Source organism: Nesoenas mayeri (genome assembly GCF_963082525.1).
Source record: "Nesoenas mayeri genome assembly, chromosome: 1".
NCBI lineage: Eukaryota > Metazoa > Chordata > Aves > Columbiformes > Columbidae > Nesoenas > Nesoenas mayeri.
The window spans coordinates 113,093,623-113,113,528 of record NC_137541.1 but is presented as its reverse complement, the minus strand read 5'-3'; the positions used below and the strand labels follow the sequence as shown (position 1 = coordinate 113,113,528).

Genomic DNA, 19,906 nt, shown 5'->3' with positions numbered 1-19,906 from the left:
CAGTTGATCAGATTTGTTAATTAAAATTGCCAAAAGTGTCCTCAGCTCTTTACGAACTAATTACGTGATTTGTAAATTAGCACCTACAAATTCCATGGAAGTTCATAGCAATTGCAAGATTTGAAAAACAAACTCTCAAGGCACAGCAAGCTTACTCTCATAGGTGATTTTTTGTGGCCTGTAATCAGGAATGCCTGGAACCAATGCATACGTGTCTTCCAGATTGCTCTTCTGAGCAAATTCAGCTGAAAATATGTTAGTGTGCTTGTAAATAAAGGATGGAAAGAATATGCAACCTGTAAAATTTAATGCTATTTAAATGATCTTTGTGTATTTAATTTCTTTTTTTTTTTACATTAATTTTTAAACTCACGTAATTGTATGCCTTTTCCCTTTTCAGTTACCTATGGTTCAGTTACCTACTGGTTCTGTAACTGTAAAATAACCAAAATGTGTTGAAGCAATGACTTGATATATACCATGAGAATGTGTTTCCATAATTTGCATTGTATTTTCCTGACAGATTTAGTTAAATTGAGTAGCCACTGGTAGAACCTCTGGGGATCCAAGAAAGTTTGCCCCTTCTCATCTGTTCTTTGAGGGATTTTAAATTAGCTGAGGGGTAATTGCTATTTCAGGAAAGGGATCAGATTTAACCAAGTTATAAATCTCTGCAGAATCATAAATTTTCCCATTTTGGGGATATACTTAAATTCTAACAGCTAACACTGTAGACACAGAGACATATGAGACCTAAGCAGTAGAAACTAGAATCAACTGTCAAGAAAAATGGTTCTGAAGGGCTGGTTATGGTGGATAAATAAAGAATGGTTGGAAGTAGGTTGTACAAAGTGCCACATTAGAGGCTGAGTTCAGGGTTTGTATGTGCTTGTTTTGAGCTGACACTGAATGTCTCCAAAACCAAATTGTGCAATTTGTGTAGCACTGCCAAGGCATGGAATTCCTTTTATGAAAGTTTACTTTAGGAAAACACAAAACAGGCTTGCCATCTGTTAAAGGGGTATTACTAAGGTTAACTGCCTAGAAGTAGAGAAACAGGTTGGATTAGATGCATTATGAAGAACTTATATCCTTATACCCTTCAGTGAACTGAATGAGCCTGTTGTAAAAGAAAGTCTGGACTGTGTGATAGAGGAGACTATTGATTTTGTGAACACTGCAGAAGTGTTTACTGCAGAAGTTAGAAGGTAGACAGAGAGGGGGTATCTCAAGGTCTTCCTGAATTGCCCATGACTGTGTGGGCAAGGAGAGAGAGAGAGAGATACAGTTCAGCTCCTGCTGCACATCTTTTCCTTTCTCTTTTCCTTGCTTGTTGCATAGCTCCACTAACTTATTGAGTATCTCTCTTCTTCCATAGGTCAGCACTGCAGCTGAACCTATTTGTGAAAAGTGTTCAGTAAAGGAGCGGGAGACTGCAGAAAGACAGTTCTGTGATTAAAACAGTTGAGCGCTGCTCAGGAATTTTCTTTACCTCAATTACAGAGTTTCCTTCTAAGCCAGTTAATCTGTCATAGATGTTCCTGAGGTCTTGGTGTGTTATGTGAGATGTTGAGGTCTAAAGCAATGAAGCATTGAGCATTCAGATACAACTGGATACACTGGGAAATATGCTTTGAACTACATTATTATGTTGAAGGCCAGAGAAATCAGGCCTTATACACAATGAATCAGTCAACTATTGTATATTTTGTCTTTCATTCCAACAGATATAAAATAGAGGAAATATGTGGATGCTGCTAAAGCTTTGGGACTGTTGAAGGAGGGAGGAATCACCAAAACCCCCTACTGAGAATTGAAAAAAAATCTGTATAAAATAAGTCTTAGAATTCAGTGAGATGAAGATTTAGGTTTGCATACTGAACAATAACAGTAAAATACTTTATTAAATAGACCCTTACTGAATGCTGCCCATTCTGTGCACTGAATGAAATTAAGTCAATTTTAGTACTTTTTTCAGCATTGATATTGTTGTATTTGTGCTCCTTCGTAGTTTTTTATGTAACTTTTTCCTCATAATCCCTTCGGAGACATCAAGTCAAATGCTCAAGGCAGTTTTTTGCTGTCAGGGACACTGGATTGGCTAACTAGTATCCCTTTATTCCAAGAGTTAATGAAATTTAAATTTGTCAAGTGGTCCTCTTATGTGGATGGCTGCTGCTCCTCTTGGCATATAGTTTCATGAACCTTCCATTATCTCCCTGAACAGGGTAATGTTAATAGTATTGAATTCCATTTATTTGATTAACTTTGTAACCAAGAACAGTAGTAGTAGCTCTACTGAGTACCCTGTGGTGAACCATATTTCTCTTCTAATAAAGCAAAACACTATGTTGATTTGCTCATGTGTTGAGTTGCTGATGTGTTTGCAATGGTAATTATGGGTAGGCCTGTTATAGAGACTGTTGGGACACTGCAGCATGTGACCTTTCTTTATTCCTTTTAATTAAGCTTTAATTCCCCTAGCTAAGACAGGACTTAAAAAAATTCCAGACAGTAACAACTGACTGAACTATAGGCAAAAAGAGGATATTATGTCACGTTTGTATAGTTTGTAGAAATGACAGCTTTAGCATTTATCAAGGACAATATTATAAAACTGCTTTACATGTAGAAATTCTGAAGAATAAGGAATTATTTTCAGACTTTCCACTAGTAAAATTTAGTCAATGTTACTGCAGCTGGTTGATGCTGTACTCTGCAATAGAGGGTTATTTTTTCTGGCCAAAGATGGTACAATAGATGTTAGTCTGCCTTTTTTTCCTTTACCTATAAAATATATAATAGAAGTGTAACATTATATAATGGAGTTATATGGAATTACAGCAAAGTTTTTAACAGGTTACTGCAGGGGAAGGTTTCTGATAACAGTGAACAAAATCTTGTATGAAGCAGATAACATTCTTTGTTTTATGCTCAACTGCTTCAGATAGCTGGAAAAGATATAATGTAGTCTCTTTACATCATTCTGTTTGGTTTTGGTTATCCTACTGTATTGGCTGAGATGAGCTTTGAAAGGTTGGAATAGTCATAAAGGATGTCTAAGTTCATACGGTTGAAAATGTCTAATTGCAGCCAGAGGTACATGTACTAATATAAGGGGAGGCCCAACACACAGACATGCACTCTTAAGAAATCACAAGAATACTTTCCTTAGTAAACAGAAAAAAATGATTCTACAAGATTAAATAGAAATTTAAAATTTACTGAACAACATTTTTCCCTTCCACTCTGTCTATGCAGGTTGGTTCCTGCTTCTGCCCTTTTAGTCAGTTCCATGTCTCTACATTTCACCAAGTGGAACCAAGTACTCTCTTGTTCTTGGGCAGTTTCACTTTTAAGAAATAGCTCAGTACTTTTTTGAATAATTCATTTGCATTTCTTTTGGCTGAGACATAGTCCACCTTTCTCCATCCCATTTTTCTGTTAATACATTTAATGGCTTCTCTGCTCATAGAGATTTTTCGATTAAAATTTCATTAAGAATATAGGACATTTGAAAGATCTTTGTCAGAACACTCTTCTTTAAAGTGGCTGTCACTTAACTCCTTGTTACATTTAGAATTTACATTTTGAAAATTAAAACCAAATAAATGTGACAGTTATCTATTCCATGTTGAATATTTTCCTTGCTATTGCATGATACCGTGATCACAATTAAAATTTTAAGGAGGACTGATTATCATCAATGGATAAAATTACCTTTTCCTTTTTTTAATGTTCGTGATAGTATAAAACACAATAGATATTTGTCAAGGGAGCTGAATCTGCCGATCTGGAGTTACCTTGTTGGTAGCACTACTGGGAATAGATCACAGACTTCTTGAACTGTGATAAACTTTCAGGACCGTGTTACCATTTACTGCTGGAGAGTTCTGTGAAGAGTCACTAGTTAATACTGAAAATTTATTGTAGGGTGAAAGTTGCACCTTTCTTTATGAGAAAAGTACTCTTACTTTTGTGTTATGTAGATACCAAATGACCTCATCTTACTGTGTGACACGTCAGCACCTGAAAGATGCGTCTCCTTAGAATGTGCCTTGTTCTTGGATCAGAAAAGGGTTGAAGAATAATGGATGGATTAGGCATTTCAACAGGAAGAAATAATTTTCTTGCAGGTATATGGTGAAAGTAATTCTGTTCAGTCACAGTCAGTTGATTTAACTCATCCACATCAAGTCATATTACTGTGTGGAGTCATGATTCTCAATTGCTTGAACAGGATATGCCTTCCTTAGTGAGGCAAGCACTGTGTGTCTTGTCATCAGTAATACTTCAAACAGAAAGACATTTTATAGTCAGAACAAAAAGCTTGATAGAATTAAAACACTTAAATGAATACAGTCTGAAAAATTTCCCTAGAGAATTAATAAAACCAATATATTTTTAAATGTTCTGTGGAAGAAAGGGTCTGACAGCTACTAACCAAAACCTGCTGGGATATTTTTTCCAAGTATGAGCATGTTGAATAAAGCAAGCTAAGCAGAAAATATTTTTGTGAACCACTGACTTACTTGACCATGTATGTAAAATGAAACAGTTTTTAAATTGTTAGAAAATTTTATTGTTCCAGATAGCTGTCGGACTTTTTTCCTGTCTATTAATTCTGTTTTACCTGTCTGTGCACTTTCTAATCTTAGTTTCTTTACTAGGCCAATTAGTTCAATTTTTTTCACTTGCTTTCAGTTGACTTAAGCCAACTTCTATGCTCCAGATCCCAAGGTGTAGAATTTTTATTCAATGCCAGTAAATTATTTATTTGTTTTTTTCATTCTTTATTTGTACTAACTGTACCAAATAGAGTAGTTGAAGAGATTAATTTTCCTTTGCCACTTTCCTGTCAATAATTCCAGCATTTTCTTTCCTTTGTAATGTACTTTTATCCGTACTGACTGGCTCTGTCTTTTTGACTCTTAATGTGCACGTTGCCTAAGGTCTGTTGACTTTTAATGAACTAATAATCTGCTGCATCTCAAAACTGCAGTTGCAAGGACAGGCCAATTCGTCCAGGTGGAAACATCTGCAGAATAAATGAAACCACTGAGAAAACTGGGTACTAAAAATCTGGATTGTCTCAACTGCAACAGTAAAACCTGCAATCTTTCAGATTTATGATAAGGCAAATCCTAAGTGGATTTTCATATGAATGGCAAAGAAAAGCATCTTCCTGATGCAACATGGTTTCCTTCACAAAGGCAGGTTTGAAATCCTTAAGAAAATGAAAATGCTAGCCTCATTTAGAGCACATAAATAGTTAACATTACAATAACAAGCACTATGACTGATGTTATCTTATTAGTTTTATTAACAGAAATAACTGAACTATTTTCTCTGAGATTGTGTGCTAAGAAAACACAGTCTTGATTATTGAAAATAAGATTTTAGCATTTAACCTTTTAACAGTTATAATTTGGCAATTTAATGACATAAAATATGATTTTGTCATGAGAAACTTGGAGGAACTGAAAAAATAAGAGATGGTATCAGTCTTACTGGTAGGAGGTATAGAGTGTGAAAATGTCTGCTACTTTCTGAGACCGTAATCCTGCAAAGGGAGTTTTCAAAATGAGAAAACTACTCTGAACTTAAATTAGCCTTTACCAGAAAATTGTTTCTTTAAAATTACATGTCTCTGAGTTTTAAAGCTCTAAACGTCTAGTGCCAGATTCTACATCTTTTACAGTGAGACAGGTAGTTTCTGAAGGAAGAAAATATATAATATAAACAAGAGTGCTGGAATGAACTCTAAATTTTCACTGCAAAACTACTTGCTAAAACTGTCCAACTAATTTATAAAACTCAGAAGCAGTCTTTATGAACATATAGAAACATTCTTGGAGAATTTACCAACACAAGTCCAATCCTTCTCCTCCCTTTAGGAACATAATGCAATGGTAGATGAGGAACACTTTCTCCCCTCCCTTTCCTACCCTGAAGCAGATGCAAGCTCATGGTTTAAAGTCTGTAAATTAATTTATACAGCTGCCAGGCATACCTCATTTTTCCAGGCTTATGAAGGTCAAAGGCTTTTTATTTAATCTCCTTATACTTTAAATTAAAGTTTAAGAGTCCTTGGGGTCTTCCAGCACCCACACCCCAGCAAGAAGTGATGAAGTGTGTAAAAATACAAATTCTCATCTTTTCATCTAGATGTAATTCTTCTATGTGCAACAGCAAAGGAAAAAGATAGTCTAGAAGACAACACATGAGTTCAAAGGATTTTTTTTTTTTCCTTCTAGGTCAGTCTGTAATAAAAGGAAATTACTATAATAATGAAATTTAATTTAAATATATAATTTATATAACTTAATTTATATAATTTAAATGATAATATTATTTCCATAATAACAACCAGGTCTGTTTTCCATGCAAAAATGACTGGTTTTCAAAGTAGTCTGTGGGCTGACTGGCTGACTTATTCCTAGCTAGATGTGATGCAGTCTTCATCAAACATTTGAATTTTTAACATATTTTTTCCCCTTAATATTTTTGTGTCACACATGCATTGTTATTCAGTAGATTACTCTCTGTAAATGTTTTGCTATGGCTGCACCCAATCAACTTTGTTTTGCATACTCATTAAGTACTTTACTAAGAATAGTTTTTATTTCAAGAATGGAACTGCATGCATATTTAAGTAGCTTTTTTCCTAGCAATATATGGCTATAACAATTTAACTTCAATGTGTCCTAATTGTTTATGGTTAGAAACAGTCATCACAGTTATGTAAGATGTCTTTATTCTCAACTATTTCTCTTTGTTCTCAATGTACTATATGCAATACCTTAAAATTCAGATGAATTCAGAAATAAGGACACTCACTGGAGATATCAGTTTTGTGTTGATTTGTGGTGTGTGTGTTTGTTGGTTTTTTTTTTTATTTTCAGATGGATTTGCCTACCGTTATGATTTATAAAATTAAGCTTTTTCATTGTTGTTTGTGTTATGTGGATTATTCTTGATGCTATGGGATCTGCCTACTTAAATTTCGTTTGTATTCTGGAGTGAATAATCTTTATGTAGATGAATATTACTTTAAGACACTTTTTTGTTTAGTTTTGCTTTTTAATACGAAGTGTGTGTCATAGGTAATAGGTCAGTAGTTATCCACTTCCAGGTGTGCATATTTAGCTTAGTGTTTGATGTTCCATTTTCAGTTGAGACAACAGTTTTAATTTCTGCTGATTTGACCAGGTGTTTTTTCATTCATTTGACAATCTCAGAGGTCCATGCATATGTCACTCTCAAATCCGAATGCTAATACTCTGCATGCTCAATGTCCTCTAGAATAACAAGATGCTACTACTATTTGTTCTCTTTGTTATATTTTTTCTTTTCCCCAAAATGTAAGGGAGAAGAGCAGGCATAATGATATAGTGAGTTTATTATGCCTCAGCAGTTGAAAATTCTTCAGATATGCTATCCATAAAGGTCTATGTTTTTGGGTTTCTTTTAAAGTCTATGTTTCAAGCACTGCTGATATCCGTACCTCTGCTTTGTCACCTCATGACTGATCCCAGCTTTCTACAGGCAGCGATGCTGTAAGATTTGAGGTGAAGGCAGAGAGTTGTTGCTTCCTCCCTCTACCAAATGTAACGATTACTGACACCATTCTACAAAGTCCTTTGGTTACACTTCTTCTATCCCTTTTCTGCTTTTCCTATGTCAGAAAATTGCCATTTCTTGAATGAGAACATACTTTGGGATGCCTGCCAATAAACTCTTTAGTTTAGTTAGAGTGTTTGCTTTTTTTTTACATTTCTTCAAGTGTTGTTATAATGGATCAGAAGTTAGTCTTCACCATTTTGCTCTTGAAAGTCACAAATCCAAGATTTTTCAGTGCAATTCCTTATAATATTTGTGATAGCATGAGAGAAAGCAGTGGAAATCTTGATCAACATGTCATTCCTTAGAAAAGAGTTTTTAAGGATTGCTTAGTTAAACACTTGTCATACCTGAGACAATGTTTTGTATCAGATCTATAGAAAGAAGGATTTTCAGATGGAGAATTTTCAAACAAATAACTAACATGAATTCATCACAGATCTCTGCAAACATGTTATCCCTAGTCTCACTCAGCTGTTGTAACATCTTTTTTTTTTTTTTTTCCTCCAATGGGAATATATTCTGTGCAGTATTGTTAGAGAAAACAAAAAAAAAAAAAAGTTACATATTGAATGATACAGTTATCCCTTTCCACAGTAGACCTTATAGTACAAAAACTCATGCTACAGAAGTGTGGTGTGGTTGGGTGTAATTTCTTATGACATTGTAGACTATCCAAAATCTGATGTTGTACACAATTCAAATATTATTTTGTGCAACAGGAATATATGATAAACATTTTCTGTTCTTTATTGTTTATATTTTTACAAGATTGTACTCTTTTCAAAGGAAAAAATGAAATTATTGACTTTATCAGATTTTCAAGCCTGCTTTTGTGATGCAGATTTAATTACTGAACATTGTTTTTCATGCATAAGTGGTGACGAAGTTTTGACTAGTGTTTTTGCTAGCCTAACACACATATGACAGTGGTATTCATGTCAATTGCACGTAATTATTAGATCTGTACAATTCAAAAGTAATTTGTTGTTAAGTGATTACATTACATCCATTACACTTCCTGCTTTTGGTTCCAGTGATAATCTTTGACTTCCTGTCTTAAACTGCAATTAAAGGCTTTAGAAGCTGCTTTGAATGTTTTATTGGCACAAATATGTCAGTAGAGACAATTTCTGCTAACTATAAAAACCATTAAGTGCCTCAGTAGCATTTTTTATAAAAGCATAGTATATTTTTATGTAAAGAGCTTGCTTTTATGCTAAATTGCTAGGAAAGCAACAAAACTTCTTCAAAACTTTCTGAAAAAGTATGGGATAATATCTTTGTAGCAAACCTGTATTTCTTGCTTGTGCTTTGTCCTTGTCTTCTACTGATCAGTAGATTCTATTAGATTAGTATATTCTACTAATCAGTAAATTCTTGTTGATTTTTCTTAAATATAAGCAGTATAGCAGAAGTCTGAATTCTGCAGTTGTAAGAGTCACCTGGCTTTTGTGGGAAAGAGAAATCAACACCAATGCCCTTTTGTTTGATTTTTAAAAGTTATAATTTGGCATGAGATTTCTGAGCTTTTTCAACATTACAGAATGGTTTTAACAAAATGGGTGTCTATGGATTGTTCAAGCCTAGCATTGCATGTAATATAAAAGGTTGTTTTTCTTTTTTAAATCATGTTTTTTATAGGTTTTCTGCAATGTGATCATGCAACTTGCTGCTTTTTTGATGATATAATTTTACTAGCTGCTGTGGGAAATAAATTTCTTTCTCATTTCCAAAAGAAAATACTTAAATAAGAAACAGCAAACTAGGAATTAAAAATCAAAGTATTGAAAAACATGTATAACAGCACTCTACTGGTATAATTTAAATATTGTAACTATTTGAGATACTTGCTAGGACTTTCGAATTCTAGTGTAAAATGTCTAATTTAATATGGGATTTTTTTTTTGTATTTCCCCCAGTCTTAAATGATCATGGTCAACTAACTGCTTTTATACTAATAAGTACTTTCACATTAGACATCTAATTTTTTTTTGTTTTATAAAAAGCTGGTTTTTTATACAAGACAAGATATTCTGTTTATTCCATCATAGAATGGTCTGAGCAGATACTATTTGCATTACTCTTAAAATTTTGGTTTATGTTCAGTTTTCAGAAACTGTTGAAGAAAAGACATTTATCACCACCACCACGCGGATGGGGTCTGAAATGGATCTTGAAAACTACCAAACTGCTTTAGAAGAAGTACTCACATGGCTTCTCTCTGCTGAAGATGCATTACAAGCACAAGGAGATATATCCAATGATGTAGAAGTTGTTAAAGAACAATTTCACACCCATGAGGTATATATTTATACTAATCCTCCAATAGTCATTTATCTGTTTCTATCCCATAAGAAGGTAAAAAATTCAAAACAAGTATATTTCTAGTTTTTTGTGTTTGATTGGTTTTTTGTTGTTTTTTTTTTTTTTGGTGGTTTTTTGTTTGTTTGTTTGTTTTTAATTTGGAGAATTTAAAGGTAGTACTGGAGACTGTGCCCTAGAATCAGAGAATCATTTAAGCTGGAAAAAGCCCTTGAGATCATAAAGTCCAACTGTAAACCTAACACTGCTAAGTCCACTACTTAACCTTGTCACCAGAGACCACATCTACTTGTCTTTTATATATCTCCAGGGATGGTGACTCAACAACCTCCTTGGGCAGCTTGTTCCAATGACTGACAACCCTTTAGGTGAAGAACACTTTCCTAATATCCAATCTAAACCTGGTGCAATTTGAGGATGTTTCATTGTGTCATATACTACATGACTCACCTCATTACAGCCTACTTTGAGGTGGTTGTAGAGAGCAGTAGGTTGGCCTTCCTCTTCTCCATACTAAATAACTTTTTGCCCTGTGCAAAAATTGAAACTGTTTATTTCTGTTTCGTGTTACAAGGTTTGGAAAGGGGTTAAAAAAAGAACAAAAAACAAAGAAAACAAAGTTGAAAATCATGCTTGGAAAGTGGTGGAGTTGAAGATATTTCTTTGAAGTCTGTTTTTTCCTTCCAAAGAATCAAACTTAAAACTGGATTTTCTTTTATTGTCAGGGTTTTATGATGGAGTTAACAGCTCACCAAGGACGTGTTGGCAATGTTTTGCAAGTTGGAAGTCAACTGCTATCAATGGGAAAACTTTCAAATGATGAAGAGAATGAAATCCAAGAACAAATGAATCTACTTAATTCTCGATGGGAAAGTCTCAGAGTAGCAAGTATGGAAAAACAAAGCAAGTAAGTAAGATGTCAGGTAAAATAAGATACATGGAGCTTGATGGAAACAATCATGGTATTGAATAATGTCTGGGATTCTTTTTCACTTCCCTTCACTGTGAAAAAAACTCCATCTCAGATATTTTTTTAACCTGCAATTTGATGTGTAGTGTCTTTGAAGCTTACATGTTGATACGAGACTGGAAGCAGCACAAATCAGCAGCTGTCAACAACCAGGACACTAATAACATTTTAAGCATAATTTATACAACCTACCTCACTTGTGAATGTTTCAGCAAGTATCATGCGATGCTTAGCTACAAGGGAGTGAATCTTTACTTTGATACAAAAGGAAAAGGGAGAAAAATCTTTAAGACCTGTACAACTTGATCCCATAAAAATAGTAAGTGGGAGCTTAGCTTTTCTGGAAATATTTATTTAGGGAAATATTGTCGTGATTTTATGTCAGGACAAATTACACTATTCAAAAAAGGGCAAGTCCTATAGATTAAAGTAGAAATACAATTAGAAGTAGAAAAATAATCAATTGGTCACATTAGTCTTTGAAGCATTTTTAATATTTCTATTTATTATTTTGAAATGTTAATTTACATAGTGCTATCCCAATGAACATGTACTAAACTCTTCCATCTTTTTCTTCAGTACATCTGGAGACTGACTCCTTTTGTGAATGTGATTTTATTAAAAGCTGAATAGCTCCAGTAGTGAGATCAATGGTCTAGCCCAGCATCCTTACTGTAATAGAATAAGAAAATATAAGCTTTAGGGAAGATACATGACCTCCCAAAACAGCATCTTTTCATCTCCTTTTGCCATTTGTGGAGTTCAAATATTGAGCTGAATCAGCCCATGGCTCCGGAGACCAAATACTGGACTGTGACCTAATTTTGCATATCTTATGTTATGAAGTTTTCCACAGAACTCTCCTGACCTCAAGTTGTTTTCAGATGGGATGGAAGCAGTTTTGTGTATTTGATAACTTACTTTTTTTTTTCTTCTTCCATCTATTTATTCAGTATCCTCTCAGACCTGTTAGCATCCCTGGCATCCTTTGTTAGTGAATTCCACAGACCTCTCAACCAATATGGGTGTTACTTTCTTGAGGAATGGCTTCTTCTTTGTCTCTGGTAGCTCAAGTGATTCCCTGTAGTTACTGTTAGAAGTGAGGGTCAACAGTTGGATACATTTTCTTACTCGCTCCATAAATATGTAATTTTGGTTATTTGTATTGCTGCTCTTTCAGCTTTTTCCAGTTCTACCATATCTTTTTGAATCTGAGGAGACCAGAATTGCCAAAAATATTAAAGGGCAAACTATGTTTTTCAACAACTGCATAATATTGCTCTCTTTTTTTTTCAATATGTTCTTAGAAATCTCAAACATTTATTTTCAGCTTGATGTTGAGTATTGAGATTATTTTCTTTATCTTTCTTTGACAGTCTACAAAACTGTTGATGGGTTTCAGATGTTTCAACCTAACTGCCTCCAGCTTTATTTTATTTTTTTCAAGAGAGAAGACTCTACAAAACTTTACTGTAGGCAGTTTTTATCTGCCATGCTTATTTTCATTTAAATCAACACACGCAAGTAGCACCCTCACTTCTAAGAGTGATACTGTGTCTACTGAAATGTCCTTTGACACTAGTTGTTAAACTTACCTCCCAAATGCAGCTGCAGGTCATTGCTTGGAAAATTGAATTGTCTAGTATCTTCTGAAGCATGTCATACTGAGGTAATAAGAAATCAGTAGAAGACATAAAGTTATAAGGGCTTCTCAAAGAATGTTTTGTTATTATTTAATTTCTCATACAAAAAGATCTGTGATAAATTCAATGAACTTCGAGTTAGGGCAAGAGAAAATTTCTCAGGAGTGATATCCTTAGATATGGCTAATTTTGGCCTATTGAGTCAAACCCCTGTGTTTCAAGCACCAGCTGGAGGACTGTAGACAGCTTTAATGTTTTCCTGGGTTATTATACACTGTTTAAACTCCAAGGATCTATCTTCTACTTCAGTTTAAAGTGTAATCTTCTGAGCATTTTGCTGTAATCTAGTCTTTGAGGCAATAGTGACCTGTTTCTCCAAAGAAAGATGGTTTTTTTGAAGAGGAGAAAAGCAAGGCTGTGTTGTAATGGTAATAAGAAGTGTAACAGAAGTTAGTGCACTTTACAACACAGGGGAAACAAAAGCAAGCAATCAACAAAGAGAGGAGAAAGATATACTGATGATACTGTAAAAGTGAAAGGATCTTGTAAAAAGTGATTTAAGAGGTCAGAATATTAGAGGAAGTTTGGAACACAGCAATGCTACTGTGTAGAAGCAGCTGAAATTGGATTGCTTGTGTATTCACTATGTGTTGAAAGTATTTGACTCTTCTAATAAGCAATACATTAGCACACTAAAGGAAAACAATCTGTATTTTCATTTCTTCCTCCTGATCTTCCGCAGATAAGATTCTCTATAGTAAAGCCTCTCAGTGATAAATGAACAACTAGAGAGGAGAATTAATGCAATGTACCACTTTACGGAGAATTCCACAACTATTAGAACACATTCAATTCACTGGAAAAGTATTTTGTAGTTGAAACTTATGAGTGCCATACCATAAACGTAATCTCCTGAAGTATATAAATAAGTACTAAAACCTCTATCTGATGTTTATAGAAGTAATTTGAAGGCCTGGAAGTACCTGCAGAATGTGAAGAAACAAGAAACATTCTTTTGCTTAAGAGTCAACTGCGATTAAATTATTTCATGTGTTTATTTAATTTTCAAATTTACTGTCCTTGCTGCAGAACAGTATTGATATTCTATATAATAATTATTTATATCATCATATCTTGGTTTTCTTAAATAAAATTCTCTTTAGCGTGTTTTCTATACCATTTATTCCATTTATTGCTAAAAAAAATATCTCTAGGATGAAATTGTGTTTAATATTTATAATCACTTCATTTGGAACATCAAGTAAGACAATAAGATGCACACTTGAAAGTGAAGAAGGACTGAGTTAGACCTGAGCTGGCTAATTCCTTGTGAACCAGGGGTTGTAATAAAGCAGAGTATCAGCTTCCTGTACTCTAACCATAAAGAAAGTGATTAGAGTGAAAAAAACACTACATGGATCTTTTGGTCATTTTGATCAATAACTATCAGTTTCCAGAAAAAAAAAAAAAAAAAAAAAAAAAGGAAAAAAAAAATCATACTACATCATGAAGATCCATGACATTTTCTTCTTAGAACACAATCTTGAGAGAGATTATACAGAAAAAGTACAGTACAGTTTGATGTCTACTATTTAGAGATTTGGATTAATGAAGTCCTTCCCATTTCTTTGAACTTTTTTTTTTTCCTTCAGTGTCTCAAGTTCTGTTGAAGTTTCAATTTTCAATTTGTGTGATTTCTTTTCATTGATCCTTCCTTCCAAGAGCTACCATCTGGAATTTCAAAATATAATTACTGTTTCTAGAAAGTAACATAGCTGCACAGAGCTCCAGGTGGAACACCTGATATTATCTGAGTCCATCTGGGACCAATAAGGTACCATTCAAGAAACAGGTGTTACTAAAACCTTATTTCAAAACAAACTTTTAATTTCAAAAAGCTTGTTTGCAAGTTTTTATTTACATGAAGTTGGCCCAGCTCAGTGTTTGCCTTCCATTTTTCCCTTTTTCTGTGTTCACTTTCCTGCATTAGAAGATATGCTTAATGTCTGCATACTCCTAAGGATTCTTTTGATCATTGCTTGCAGGCTTGCTTGGTTTCACAAACAGCCTTTTATAATTTCTCTCCAATACCACTCCTGTTTCAAGAGACACTGATTTGGCTCATATTCTTATGGGTACTACTAAAACTTGATTATCTCTGTTTCAGGAGTTCTAAGCCAATTTTTTTTTCACCTACCCAGATACAAGTGATAGTCTTGAGATAAATTATTAGTGCTCTTGACTCCCCTAAGGGGACGAGCGAGGGGGAGGACAAACAGTGTTGTTTTTGTAGGGGTTATCTTGTTTGTGTGGTTGTGTTTGGTGTGTGGTGTTGTTGTTTTGTTTTTTTGTTTTTTTTTTTTGGTAACAGCTAAGTTGTTATGACTAAAATACCCAAGTCTTAGGAATTTTTGAAATATTTCCTTTTGCACCTCTGTTTGAAAATATCACATTCATTCTTCTTGCCTGTTAGTTTTGGGGTATTTTAAGGATATATGTTTCTGCTATCTGGTTACAAAATTTATTATTTCCATAAATGTGTTAAAGTTTATTTTGAGAAGGTCTTTCATCTAATGTCTTTTCTTTTTAAAACAAAGGCCATTTCAGGGACAGAAAGACAATATCAAAGCGATGGAGGTTCAGTTAGATTTAGTGCTGGAATTCCACCATCTGTTAAGTCCCCAACCTGTATCATTCCTGGGGCTCTTCCTTCCCAGGTGTGAGACTTTGCATTCATGTTTGTTGAAGGTCATGAGGTTCCTCTTAACCTGTTTCCTGCTTCTCTATAGGTTTTCTAAATTGCAGTTCTGCCCGTGAGTGTAAAATGTGAAAGTTGGTATATTCACAGGATTCAGAGTATTTTGCATCCCTAAATTTGTAGGTGATCCCAAGGATTGTTTATAAACTGAGGAATAGTATCTAAGAATGAAGTATGAGTTAGCTGAGATACATACAAAAAAAGCATCAACTAGCAATATGACTGGTTTTTACAGTATGAGTTAATACTGTGTATATAGTACTTATTTTTAACTATATAAATAGTGAATATTCATTATTATAAATATTTCATTATAAGACCCCAAACATTTGTCTCATTTTGAAAAAATTCAAAACTGGAAGGAAATTTTTTTTTCCAAAATAGATAGGAAATAAAATAAATAACAACCAACAGTAGAAGTGCTGAAGTTTGAGACATATGCCTTAAGGTCTGAACAGTCTACAAATGAGATATGAGACTTCACATGTTACATCTGCATGACACGGATATGAAATCCTAGTAGTTCAGAAGAATTTAAACATGTACCAAAAAGTAATTACCTACATGTTCAATTTAATCTTCTGTGGTAGTTAGTTTGAGAAATAGTCAGTGTTTCTTGAAAAATGAAGAATGATGCTTACTTCAGACATATTTAGACACAGATTTTCAAAAGCATACAATTCTGGGTTTGTTCAAACTGTCTTGGGAAAATCCAAAACTCTTTGGGCAAACTGAGAAATACTTGCTTTACTTGAGCGTACCTTGAAATTGTGACAGCTGCATGTTTGGATTTGTATCAGCATCTCTTGAGTTACCTAACTGGTCATGGACAAGACCTCTTGCACCTCTGTGGAGCAGTGTGCTCACATAACACCGCTGCTAGTCTGCAGTTCTGCAGATGCTGTGGGAAAAAATGTACTTAAGTTTTGATCATTAAAATAACCTTTTAGGGGTAAAATGTCAGTGTGAAGTTCAGGAATTCTAGGTGCTATTGGTCAGAGATACACAATTTATAATAGCTTTCTAATTTTGGCTGCATTTTCAAGAAGCCAACAAGACACCAGCTGAGAAACAAGTGGAGTAGAGTAGGACTGTGCCATCTTTCTTACACAGCAGTTTTCTCCAGTCTGAAAGTTCAACTCAGACTTTCAAATCTCCAAGTTGAGTGTTGAGGAGAGTGACTTTGGTCTGTCAAATCTAAGTAAAGTTAAAAATTGTTTGTTATGTGAGAGATAATACAAATAACTACTTGTAATTCCATTGCACAGCAATGATTTATACATTATTTTAAAAATACTTTTCGTAAGATGAGGATTTTATTTAGGAATGATGTTTGGAGAATTTCTAAAGATGGCATGTATAAGTGAAGGATTTTCAATGGATTTCTGGACAGATAATTTTGGAGCTATCGAAATACTTTTTTTTTTTTAAATTTATTTTAAGCAAGTGTTTCCTGTTTAATTCTAGAGCATTCTCTATTGAATAACTGAAAATTTAATAATCTCTTCTGTTTAATAGCCTAAATTTAAGGGAGCCTGGTTAGCACAGCTCTCTGAGCACTTTTCTATACTTGAAATAGTCAATACCAGCTTTAAGAAATCAAATGTAGAAATTTTGAACTTCCAAGCAACTCTAATAGAAATGCAACTAGATGTCAAAACTTCAACAGTGTGTTATATGTAGTACTGAGATTCTAAAAGTGTATATTTCTTTTTATTCTGGCTAGAGTTGTAGCTTCATGAAGATCAGCTAAGAGTGTACGGGGTAGTTGTTTTCTGCCTGTTGTTTTCTTTCATGTATAAATTGAAATTCTGATTTCTTTGTTTTACAGTTTACATAAAGTCTTAATGGATCTGCAGAATCAGCAGCTAGCCCAGTTAGCAGACTGGCTGACAAAAACAGAAGAAAGGACAAAGACAATCGATTCAGAGCCCTTAGGTCCAGATCTAGATGACCTAAAACGTCAAGTAGAAGAACATAAGGTATGCTATGGTTTGCTTCCAAAAAACAAATTCAGTTTTTGGCATTTTAAAACTCTACTCCTGCCATTAGAACATAACGAACTAGTATGGAATCATGATTTAATATTGATGGTTTTGTACAATGAACAAGCTTTTGTAAATTTATTTTATTACAACTCTCACTTTTATCCTGATTTAAAGAAGAAAAACAAAACTTCTTTTTTTAAATATCAGCAATGTACTAGACCAGGTGAAGTAGCTGTAACATCATTTCATTATACAGTACAATAAGAATATATTAGATTTTTTTAATACCTATGTTTTCTTATTTTTGTGTTGCATTTTTTTTGTGTATGCTGTAGTAGCAATGATCCAGTAGTCATAATTATACTGCAATATCTTGTTAAGATTTCTGAGACTCCAAATATGTAACTGTGCAGCACTATAAAATAGACTCTAGTTTCTAACTGTAGAAAATACTTTTTAGTATTGTCTTTAATTAAAGAAAAATAACAAACTAATAAATGGAGTGCAAGAGAAAATTCGGCCACTTTTTCAACCTTCTGTTAAAGCAATTATTTATTTGGGAGAATTAGAAAGAAAGAAACTGTATAATTTCTCTAGTAACTTTGTTTCTTTTAGTGAAATAAATTTTCTGGTTTCATATTAATTTAAATTTTAAAATATATTTCTATATATTTCTGTGAACATGGTGATGATGGCACCAAGACACAGAACAGTACAGAAAACACAGAGGATTTGTGAGGTCATGGAGATTTGCTGTGATAACCTGTTAATGTTTCTACATTAGTGGTACAAATCAGTTGAGTTCCATAGTATCCTGAGATATTTTAACATTTGATGCATGATGACCTGTATCAGTGCTAATCCAGGTTCTAGAGGGCAGATCATTCCCCTAAAAAAACAATTCAAATTGAAAATGGCTTTTACAGTTTTTTGAAAAAGGAGGTCAAAAGCTGCAAAAGACTGCATGACCCACTTCTGTGTTAAAGGTGATTTTTCTGAATTCTCATTAAGGAATGCTACTGAAGGAAAATACAAATTCTACACCTAACACTGCTGTTTGTGCTATCCGTGCTTGCCCTGTGAGAAGGCAATGCATTTCAGTATGTGGGTTTGCTAGCTGAGCATATATTCTGCCATTAATTTTTCCTTTAAAAAAAAGGACAACAGTCAATTATGAAATGGCACTTAGAGAAAGGAAATGGAAAGATTTTGAAAACATGAGAACTAAGATTTAAATAACTTTGTTCCTATTTTAATGCATTTCATATTTGAATACAAACGTAAAATGTAATCCTTTTATTTATGCCATCTGTGCTATTTCTTTCTAATATAGAGAAAAATGGTTATTTACCTTGTATTTTGAATATTCTGAGTGAAGACATGCAGAAATCTTCTTTTCCCACATACTAGCTCTTTATTCTTGGTGTCATGAGTTAGTCATCATTATTTATTTATGTATATTGCTTTTCAAATCTGTGTTCTGTACAAGAGATGATTTAGTTAATAAGATGGAAAGAAAGTTTTTAACTTCAATTAAAATTCTATTCAGGTATAGTCTTTCTTATTCATAACTCTAAGAAAAATATATTTTGCATTCTTTTAAACATTGTGTGAATGTTTCAGATAATCTTATTATATACTGTATGCAACAAAGTTGCCTTCAATAATAAGGGTTAAAACTATGGAATTTTAGTAACACAGTTATTGTTTCATTATTAAATAAGCAAGCAAGAAAGCAAAAATCAATACTCCGATAATTTTTCTTAGTCTCACATTACTCTGGACAATTCAGAAACAATGTTGCAGAAATTAACAGGAGGAAACAGAAGTTAGCAGATATTAAAGGCAATAATGGTTTCAAATTAAACAGACTTGAGCAAAAATGATAGGTTTGGTTTCATGTCATCCTCTCTCCCTCTCCTCTTTACCTTTATTGTTTGGACTTACCCTTGTTTTCTATTCATTCGTAACTAATTTTCACTATATTTAATTTTATGTCATTTATCCGACTTTAATTTACAACTTCCTTGCACCTGATTTCTTTTATTCTACTTCTTTTCTCAATGATGTCTCTACATTTTGGTCTTGAGTTCTTCTGACTGACATTTCAATTTCTCTGCTGGGTCCTATAACAAAAACAAACAAACAAAAAAAAATCTCATATTGAGAATGACACCCACTACTGAGACCAGAAAAAGCACACAATACTCTTTTCAGCATACTACTTAGTTCAGTAGTATATGATGTTAATATTTTGACTGTATAGAAAATTTTCTGAGTGGACTGAAATACAAGTGAACTCTAAAAAATTTTATGCCATTAGCAAGGTACACAGTTCTGGTAAGAAATCTGGCAGAGTAAATATGTTTTGAAGTTATAATCAAACACTTCAGTAAAGAACTCTTGGTCTTTGCAGCAGTATTTTATGTATTTTGTCTGCTGTTGCAGGTATCCCTTCTTTTTAATTTTATGAAGGGAGAAAGCTGCTTTTCAATAAAAATCTGAGGGCTATTGACCTGTCTAAGCAGAATACTATAGAAAATTATATTATAAAATTAGAGAATTAGAAAATTTATAATTAATTAAAAATGCGCTTTTA

At 33.5% G+C, this 19,906-nt stretch overlaps 1 protein-coding gene across 5 annotated transcripts in view; it reads left to right on the top strand.

Moving 5' to 3' along the window:
* Positions 1 to 19,906, top strand: part of DMD (dystrophin) — a gene marked incomplete at both ends in the record, with an annotated part of 1,256,016 nt that overhangs the window by 465,087 nt on the left and 771,023 nt on the right. For all 5 annotated transcript variants that reach the window (XM_080362523.1, XM_080362521.1, XM_080362520.1 and 2 more), the window contains 3 exons: positions 9,733 to 9,927; positions 10,674 to 10,855; positions 17,151 to 17,301. In XM_080362523.1, coding sequence (XP_080218649.1) covers positions 9,733 to 9,927; positions 10,674 to 10,855; positions 17,151 to 17,301 — 528 coding nt within the window. The remainder of the gene's footprint in view (positions 1 to 9,732; positions 9,928 to 10,673; positions 10,856 to 17,150; positions 17,302 to 19,906) is intronic.